The sequence below is a fragment of the Mus caroli genome, chromosome 2, assembly GCF_900094665.2.
Source record: "Mus caroli chromosome 2, CAROLI_EIJ_v1.1, whole genome shotgun sequence".
NCBI lineage: Eukaryota > Metazoa > Chordata > Mammalia > Rodentia > Muridae > Mus > Mus caroli.
Window position 1 is genome coordinate 20933267 of NC_034571.1, and position 9854 is coordinate 20943120.

A 9854-nucleotide genomic window follows, 5' to 3' on the forward strand; every position below is an offset into this window, starting at 1 on the left:
CAAAGGTCCCCTGAGGGTAGGTGGAGTCAGGGGAAGGGGGGCGGGGCTTAGACAGCAAAGGTCCCCTGAGGGTAGGTGGAGTCAGGGGAAGGGGGCGGGGCTTAGACAGCAGAAGCACATGGAGGGCAGGCAGACCCAGTGGGGTCAGGCCAGCAGCTAGCTCCCTGTCATGTTTTTTGTTTTTGTTTGTTTGTTGTGTGTGTGTGTGTTGTTTTTAATATTGATTGATTGATTGATTGAATTAATGCTTTGTCAGCATGTACACCTGCATTACCAGAAATGGGCGCCAGATCCATCAGGTCCCAGTATAGATGATCATGAGCCACCATGTGGTTGCTGGGAATTAAACTCAGGACCCCTGGAAGAGCAACCGGTACTCTTAACCACTGAGCCATCCCTCCAGCCCGCACCTACACGTTTTGTGTCGCAAGATCTCATCTATCTTACGCAGGATGGCCTCTTAACAGGGATGGATATTAAAAATGTGTAGCCCCATCTCTTGCTACTGTCCAGGTTGAAGCAGTAGCCTGGAGGTGCATATGGATCTGCTGTCCTTTGCTCTTCCTCTGTAGTGGGACAGATTTGCCTGCTTAAAAAGTTTCTACTCCCCCTCATCCCCTAGACAGGGTTTCTCTGTGAAGCTTGGCTGTCCTGGAACTCACTTTGTAGACCTGGCTGTCTTCAAACTCAGAATTCACTTACCTCTGCCTCCCCAGTGTTGGGATTAAAGACAAGTGCCACCACAGGGTCTCACATTGTATCTCTGGCTGGCCTGGAACTCATTGTGTAGACCAGACTAGTCTGGAACTCCCAGAGGTCCACCTCCCTCTGCAAGCAGGTGCCACCATGCCTGGCTGAATTTGTACAGTTTAACTTGGAATTGTGATAGTTACATCCTAGTAGTCTTCACAACTGTAAAGATCCCCTTATTCTGTATGCCTCCAAGAAACAGCTGCTAATTAAAATTTGATACTGTTGCCAGATGCAGTGGAGTTTGCTTGTAGTCCCAGCTTCTAAAAGGCAGAGCTGGGTCAACTTCTTGAATTTAGGAGTTCAAGGCCAGCTTGAGACACTGTTTAGAGAAAGGGTGGACTCTTACAAATGATCTCTTAATTGCACACTCTTAGAAGAGCTTGTTTAGAATGATTTTGTTGTTGTTGTTTTTTTCAGGGGGTGGGGGTTGAGACAGGGGTTTTCTGTGTAGCCCTGACTGTCCTGGAACTCACTTTGTAGACCAGGCTGGCTTTGAACTAAGAAATCTGCCTGCCTCTGCTTCCCAAGTGCTGGGATCAAAGGTGTGCGCCACCACGCCCGGCCTGTTGTTTGTTTTTTAAGACAATGTCTAACTCTGTAGCTCTAGACTAGCAGATCTGGAAGCATGTAGACCAGGCTAGCCTTGAGTTTATAAAGATCCACCTGCCTCTACTTTCTAAGTGCTGGGATTTGAGGCTGGGTCATCATGATTGGCCTGTTAAGAGTGATTTAAGTCTCCTTGTGTATTATTTTTGGCTTTCCCATGGCTAGGCCTTTTTCCACCTATGGCCATGTGAGGCAGTTTCCTGAGGTGCCCAGTGCTCTGCCCTCTGCATTGCTTCCGAGCCACAGGTGACCTTTCCTTAGCTAATTTGAGAAGCGTGGATGTGAAAGCTTGTCATCTGCTTGTGAATGAACTAGATTTAGATCCAGGCCACTTTAGATGTGGCTTTGGGCAATTACAGGATTTCAAGCTTTACTGTGGCATGCTGTCTGTGCTACCACCCTGTGTCCACACACCTGATTGCAAGTAAGATTGTAAGGACTTGGTTCATCCATCAACAGGAGACCCAGATTTGGAGAGGCAGCCTAAAAGCGTGGCTCATCCCATTGCCGGCAATCCCTCTCAGGGAGCTGACCCCAGGACAAGGTGTAAACACTGATCCTAAGAGGTGGCTGCTGGGACAGACTTCTGAAATAGGTGGTTGTTTTCAGGTCCTGTCCTGCTGCTGACCAGTGACAACATCAAACAACGCCTGGGTTCCGCTGCTCTAGACAGGTGCGCCCCTGCCCCCGTGCGGTCTCACATGGAGAATTTTAGCCAATCCGAACTTCTTTCTTAGCTGCCCTGGCATGGTCCTAAGATGGACCTCATTATCCCTGTGCTTGGTGTCTGCACATGACAGCATGTTCCTTGTCCAGCTGCACTCTCTATTCTGTATATGTCCTTGGGTACCACTAGAGGTCCAGGAGACAACAGGCCTCTCTTTAACATATAGGCAGCTTTGCATCTCACCTTCTCTTAAGCCACCAACCTCTAGACCTGGCCACAGCCTCTGTTCAACTGCCTAGTTCCAAGCCTCCTTTGCTGTTCTGTGGGAGGGATGCTAATGAAGATGAGGAGTCTTAAGACTCCACAGAAGGTGAGAGGCCAGCAATCAGGAGGCAGAGGCAGACCAATCTCTGTAAATTCAAGACTAGTGTAGCCTACAGAGTGAGTTCCAGGCCAGCAGTGCCATATAGTGAGATACTGTTAAAAAAAAAAAAAGAAAAGAAAAAAGAAAAGAAAAGAAAAAAAAATTTCGGGGCTGGTGTCTGCTCTATCAGAGGTCCTGAGTTCAGTTCCCAGCAACCACATGGTGGTTCATGACACCTATAAAGGGATCTGATGCCACCTTCTGGCCTGCAGGTATATATGCAGACAGAGCACTCATACATAAATAAATAAAATTTAAAAATTATTTTAAGAAGGTGAGGTGCTGCCCTGTGTCTTGCAGCATCCATGAGTACCGGCTCTCCAGTTGGCTGGGCCAGCAGGAGGACATCCACCGGATTGTGCTGTATCAGGCAGACGGCACACTCACACCGTGGACCCAGCGCTGCATCCGGCAGGCTGACTGCATCCTCATTGTGGGCTTGGGTGAGCAAGAGCCGGCAGTAGGTGAGGTGAGTGCTCAGAGGGACTTCCATCTCCCGAACTATGTTCATCTTTGCTTTGGTTGAAATATTACTCAGAAGAGGACCCGCATATCTCCACCCACTCTTTAGACGCTTTGCAGTATTCACTCTTAGAGGTTATAGAGAAACAGAGGCCTATTTTATATCATTCTGAAATTTATTTTTTGGTGTTTTGGGACAGGGCTTCACTCTGTAGCCCTGGCTGTCCTGGAACTCACTATATAGACCAGGCTGACCTCTGAACTCATAGAGATCCCTCTGCATCTGCCACCCAAGCGCTGGGATCAGAGGTGTGTGCCACCTACACCCAGCATGAAATTTGCCTTTCCATCAGTAGGTGGGATTTTGATACAGACACACACACACACACACACACACACACACCCCGGTTTGGTCCATTTTGACGGCTGCTGTTTCTCCACTGTGAACACCATACCATCTTTGTTTGCAGCCTCTGCAGTTACTGCACAGCACTGAGCCAAGTGCAGGTGTCTTCAGAGGCTTTCAGGCTGTTGACCCCAGAGGGCTTGTTTGCTCTTATTAGATTCGGCCAAGTGCTGAGCGGCTTGTTTTCAGTTTCCCTTTGTGGATGGCTGCAGGTATGGCCGAAAAGCCCCATGTCCTTCCCAGAAATGAAAACTCTGAGGAGCAATAAGTCTTCATTTTGATTAGTGTTCTCGTCTCCTCTCTGGTCTACCTGCTCAACTCTCATTTCAGGCATGTCCTCTGCCTGTCTAATCTTGGAGCAGCCAAATTCATCCCCTCTGACATGGTCCCCATTGTAGAGAAGCAGTGCTATTTTGTAAGGGCAGTTCCCCAAAAGGTGTGCATCATTTGTAAAGGTTGTAGCGCACATTCATGAAGTAGTATTTGAGATACAGAACACGCTCCTATCTCGTACCCTGAGCACCCTCACAGCCATGTTGGCCACCCAGCATTTACAGTTGAGTGGACCATGTGGTCAGAGTATTAGTAACCCCAAGATGGGCCATCTTTATAGCCTAGCTACTAACTAGACCAATCACACACTGTCTTCTCTGGGGCCAGTCATCAGGGTATTGTTGAGTGTAGATCTCGGGGACAGCTCTGTGATGGTCCTTGGTTCTATATGTGCTCAGTGCTCAGGCTTGCCTGAACTTGCTGACCAGGCCCTTCTCTTCCCCCAGCTGGAGCAGATGTTGGAGAGCACAGCTGTGCGTGCCCAGAAGCAGCTAATCTTGCTGCACAAAGAGGATGGTCCAGTGCCTTCCCGCACAGTGGAGTGGCTCAACATGCGAAGTTGGTGTTCTGGCCATTTGCACCTCTGCTGCCCACGCCGGGTCTTCTCTAAGAGGAGCTTGCCCAAGCTGGTGAGGCCTGGTGGGCTGGCTCAGTGGGACTTGGCCCTGACTACATCATTTCTAGCCTTCAGCTATATATTTAAAATTGTCTTCCTCCCCCTTTACGCAGCATCAGGGCTTGTGGGTTCTGGTTGGGCTTGCCTCTGCCTCTGAACTCTGACTGTGACCTTAATTCTTGTGCTACCTTGCAGATGAAGAAAGGCACAACATGGTGAGAGCACAAGCACAGAGGCCATCAAGACCTGGGAAGCCCAGGAGTCTGTGCTTGACTTAGGTTCAGGGTCCAAGGCTGAGAGCCTCACATTTAGCCAAAGCCCCAGAGAGATCTCATGATCAGGTCCCTACGCTATCCCTTCAGGGCAGAAGCAGACACACCCTGAGACACTTCTTCCTTGGGTCAGCTTTAGTTCTTCGGGCCCAGTGTAAAAACTAGGTGATGCCCACATGCCATAGCCCATTCAACCCTCACAGCTCAATGGACAGCATCCTATTAACTGCATCTCTGCTCCTGAGAATACTGTCTTCATAGAGGGCCAGTGGAGAGACTCAGGTAGGACATCCTAGGGGGCTTTGTGGTCTTAGGTAGTCTAGAAGCTCCCTCCTGGTTTGTTTGTACCCACCAGGTAAGCTTGGACCTTTCCGGGCACTTTGGTGCTCATAGGGCTGTGTTCTGGAAAGGATAGGATATGAGGCAAATCAAGACATGCAGAGTTAAAAAAACAAAAACAAAAACAAATAGCCAGGCGTGTTGGCACATGCCTTTAATTCCAGCACTCGGGAGGCAGAGAGAGGTGGATTTCTGAGTTCGAGGCCAGCCTGGTCTACAAAGTGAGTTCCAGGACAGCCAGGGCTATACAGAGAAACCCTGTCTCAAAAAACCAAAAAGAAAAAACAAAAAGACATGCAGAGTTTTAGCTGAAGAAATGCACAGACCTCTGTCTTCCTTTGGCTCCTCTCAGGTTGAGATGTATACACGTGTTTTCCAACGACCACCAGACCGTCATTCTGATTTTTCCCGCCTGGCACGGATGCTGACAGGCAATGCCATTGCCTTGGTGCTTGGAGGGGGTGGAGCTAGGTGAGTTCCCATCCAACTGTGTGCTATGTATGTGGGAATGACAGTTATTCCCACCAGCTTTACCCTGACTGAGGAAGATGGTAGTGTGGTGCCATAGATGAAGACACCCTTGGACCACACTAGTATCCCCAGGAAAGAGTCTGCATGGATGGCAAGGGTGTGGTCTGCATGCCTAAGTATCTGGGTATATGAACGTTTATAGCCCAGATGTTCTGGATTCCACTGATGCCAGTTTGGTAGAAGAAAATGTGTATGTTGTCTGAACGTCTATGCTTAGAAGCATTTGTTTGGTTAGCCATGTGTCTCCTCTTTGAATATTGTCTGCTCCTGTCCTATGTTGCTTCCCCATTGGGCTCCCATGAAGTTCTTCCCACTTTAATATACTCTCTGTGGAGGAATGACCTAATGTGCTCATGAACTAGAAAAATGGTCTTTACTTCTTTGGGCTGTGGGTTCTTTAAAGGACTTTTAACCCATGTAATTCCTGCCCTGAGTTGTCATCTGATCCTTCTGAGCTGAAAGAGGTGGAGGCCCAGGGTATCATGGGGAAGATGAAGTGGTGATCCAGATATTCGTGAAGGGTGGCATCAGAGTGCCCATCTCCCAAGAGGGTGCTCTGAAGCTCTGGAGCTGGCCTCTGTTCAATTTGGTAGTGAAGTGATATGCCACTGTATCCTGAGATCCTGGAGAAAGCTGGCCTAGCGGAGTGGTGTGACAGCCTCCATTGCCAGGTAGGGAGAGGCCCTGGTCCTATCTGTGGCTCTGGATAGTAGAAGCTTAGAACAGTTAGGTCTAGACCTGGTCCTGGTTTGCAAGTCGATGAATTCTTCACTTTGCTCAAGGGGTACTTAACAGCCGTATGGTTCTGTGAGATAAAAGAAGCAGTCATCTGCCTGCCCCTCCCAGAGCCAAGTCTACAAGGCTGCCCAGAAGTAACTACGTCCAACCTCCCAACAATGTGCATGCGCTGCTCGCTGTGAACACTCGTGGTCCGTGGCTCTGCCTCCGTCTGTCTCTCGCTCTCATCTTCGTCATGAGGTCCCAGCACTGTGACAGCCCGTGCTGTGACAGCCCGTGCTGTGCTGGCAGTGTGTGTGCCGCATTGTAAGGGTGCAGCTCTTTCAGAGATGAATCCTGTCCATGGGACCCTGACATCATTTCCTTCTCAGGAGTTTCTGACTGCTGTGTTTGCTTCAGTTCCATTTGCAGTATTATCGGTGTTCTGGCGAACACTCCCAGAGAGAGCACTCACACCCTCTCCATCCAGATCGTCTCCTTTTGAGATTTCTAGGGTTGTGCATCCTCCAGCCCATCACTCCCTCATCTTTACTGATATCTTTCCAGCTGATTGTTGGACCTGAAATTTGTCTTTGCCACCATCCTAACAAGTGCCTTTGTTTTATTCCCTTGTTTAGCTCTATTTTCTACGTCTCCTGTCTTTATCTTTGTAGAAATCTCCTGGAGAGGTTGTGTGGGAGGTCACAGTGTTAGCACTGGACCTGTCCACAGGCCTTCTCCTCTGCTCTCAGACATGAGTGAGGGTTTGGCTAGGCATAGAATTCAGAATGAAAATCATATCTGAGAATTTGTGTCAGAGTTGTACTGTGTGTGTAGCTTGGGTATTGTCAAGATTACCAATACTGTTTACTCAATGCTCTGACTTTCCTTTCTGGAGCCTTAGGGAGTTCTTTTAATTTTGTTGTTTGAAAGGATGTGCTAGTGGCTCAGTGCTGCTGCTGCTGCTGGTCTCACTTGTGATGCAGTCCCCTGAGACCTTTCACATTTGGAAATTGATGTGGTTGAAACTCTAGGAGATGTTTCAGTTTTCATTATTTTATGTATGTAGGTATTTTACCTGCATGTGCAGCTCATGAATATCTATTGTCTGCAGAGACCTAGAGAGGGTGTCGGATTCTCTAGAACTGTAGTCACAGCTGTGAGCTGACGTGTAGGTGCTGTGCTGGGAATGAAACCCAAATCCTCCGGAGGTTCAGTGTGCTCTTAGCCTCTGAACCATCTCTCTAGCCCCAGAGTGTTCCATTTTAAAAACAGTCTTTGCTTTTCTCTCTTCTCTTTTCCCAGAGCTTAATAGTGGTGTCCCAAGAGACGCCTCTGCTTCTCCTAGCCTTTTTTTTTTTTTTTTAAGATTTATTTATTATCATACATAAGTACACTGTAGCTGTCTTCAGATGCGCCAGAAGAGGGCATCAGATCTCATTAGGGATGGTTGTGAGCCACCATGTGGTTGCTGGGATTTGAACTCAGGACCTTCGGAAGAGCAGACAGTGCTCTTACCCGATGAGCCATCTCACCAGCCCTTCTCATATCTTTTTAAACTCTGTTTTTGTTCTGTTTCCTTAGAGATTTTTTTCAATTGTATCTTTCAACTATAATTTTTCAACTAAAATATTTTAACACTTTCAATTTTATTTTTCTTTATTTTGTTTTGTTTGAGACAGGTTCTCTTTACCTGATTCAGGCTGGCCTGGAGTTTGAGATTGTCCTGCCAGAGCCTCACAAGTTCAGGTGTTATAAATATTACTGTCATGTTCTAACTTGGGGACGGCCTTTTCCTCCCATAGTGTTGTCTCTTTCCTTAATGAGGTATTGCTTTGAGACCGCCAGTGGCACGTCTTTTATTTATTGCTTTGTTTGTTTGCTCAGAATTTCCCATGCGTGCTCATTGTCTAGGTTTGCCCATCAGAGTGAAGACTGACGTTTGTTTGAGTTCTAGGTGGGGGTCCATCATGAGATGCCCTCATCACTGGATTTTTGACAGCCTTCCTTCTGTTTTTGACAGATGTTTGGGCTTTTTGGTTCCAGTTATAAGGAGCAAAATTATAATCATCCTTTTTCTTTTAGTGGATATATGTTTTTCTTTTCTTTGGGACAAATATAGGAGTGGAATTACCTGATCTTGGGGTCGTGACACCGTTTACACCCCACCAGCCATGTGTGAGAGTTCCGGTTTCCTCTTCTAGTTTACCCTGGATGTTGTCAGACTTTAGTTTGAAGCCACTCAGGTTCCCCTCTTTCACTGTCTTTGTTGCAAAGCATCCATTTGAAGTCTCGCGCTGCCCACCCCCATCTCCCCCAGCCTCCCAGAGAATTTCCAGGTGTATTTATGCTAGTGCTGTCCCTCAGTCTCTGGTTCTCTTTCAGTGGCAGCTTTGAATGAAGGAACTAATTTTTATATCACTCTCTGTCTCTATCTCTCTGCCTCTCTGTGTGTCTCTGCCTCTGTCTGTCTGTCTGTCTGTACAAGTATGTGCGTGCCTCTGTGTGTGTGTATATGTGCGCGTGTGCGTGTGCGCATGTGCACGCCTACAGTTGTCCCAGAGGACAACCTCAGGTGTCATTTCTCAGGTATCAGGTATCATCTACCTTGCTTTTTGAGACAGGGTCTTTTAGCATGGAGTTTGCCAAGCAGGCTAGGCTGCGCTCCCCTTGGTGCTGCTGCTCTCCAGGCCCCTAACAGCTCAGTAACTATGTAGCTAATAATCTTACTACACCTTAGCCATCTGCAGTGATGCAGTGATCTGTTGTCTCTGTATTGACTTTTCTTCCAGTAAAGTCTTTTCAATCCTTTTGTAGCTATTCTGTAATACACACACACATGCACACGCACACGCGCGCACCAATACAAACACACACATAGAGACACACACATACACACACAGGCAGATACACACAGACATATACACACAGACACACATACAGGCATACACACATGCACACACACAGACACAGGCACACACAGAGACACACACACTTATGTTCAATGTGTGATATGAGAGTTAATTAGTAATTAAGACTAGTATGAAAGAGCATGAGACAGCCAGCTATCAAGGGAAATTAGAACTACTTCATAAATTGCTGCCAATGACCCCGTGGCAGCTTGTGAGTTTATTCTTTATTTAGTAAATTCTCAACATTGAGGAGGAGGAAGAGGAGGAGGATGGTGAATTTGAGGCCAGCACAGGACCTCTCAGAAAATGGACAAGACCAGATATTAGAAAGTGTCAACAGAGCAAAAGTGTAAGCTTTGAAAGGGCAGTCAGGGAAAAAAAAGAGTGAGATGGGAGGCCCCACTGTGAAAGTGTCAGGTCGGATGTTACTGCAGCTGTGATTTCAGGACAGCAATATCCATGGTATGCCTTCTTTCTCTTGGGCTATGTCTGCTCTGCTGTTGCACGCATTTGTTGGTTTTGGCATTGCAGTTATGCATTTCATGTCTATAATCTCTACCTGATCCTGTGTATAGTTTCCCATTCTATGTCCGTTACCAATCTTGCCTTAATCTCTTCAACTCTTGTTTTTTTGTTGTTTGTTTGGAGTTTGGGCTATTGTTGTTGGTGGTTTTTTTTTTTTTTTTTTTTTTTTTTTTTTTTTTTTTTTTTTTTTTGGGTTTCAGTATTTAACCCGGGCTAGCCTGGAACTCTGTGTAGACCTGTCTGGCTTTCAGCTCACAGAGATTCATCTGCTTCTGCCTCCCAAGTACTAGG

The 9854-nt window shown here is 47.1% G+C and overlaps 1 protein-coding gene across 1 annotated transcript in view; it reads left to right on the top strand.

Annotated features, from left to right (window-relative positions):
* Pnpla7 (patatin like phospholipase domain containing 7) overlaps nucleotides 1-9854 on the top strand; it is an 82361-nt gene that overhangs the window by 63864 nt on the left and 8643 nt on the right. The window contains exons 22-26 of the mRNA XM_021156454.2: nucleotides 1969-2032; nucleotides 2751-2919; nucleotides 4098-4280; nucleotides 5231-5349; nucleotides 6256-6439. Of these exons, the coding sequence (XP_021012113.1) occupies nucleotides 1969-2032; nucleotides 2751-2919; nucleotides 4098-4280; nucleotides 5231-5349; nucleotides 6256-6439 (719 nt within the window). The remainder of the gene's footprint in view (nucleotides 1-1968; nucleotides 2033-2750; nucleotides 2920-4097; nucleotides 4281-5230; nucleotides 5350-6255; nucleotides 6440-9854) is intronic.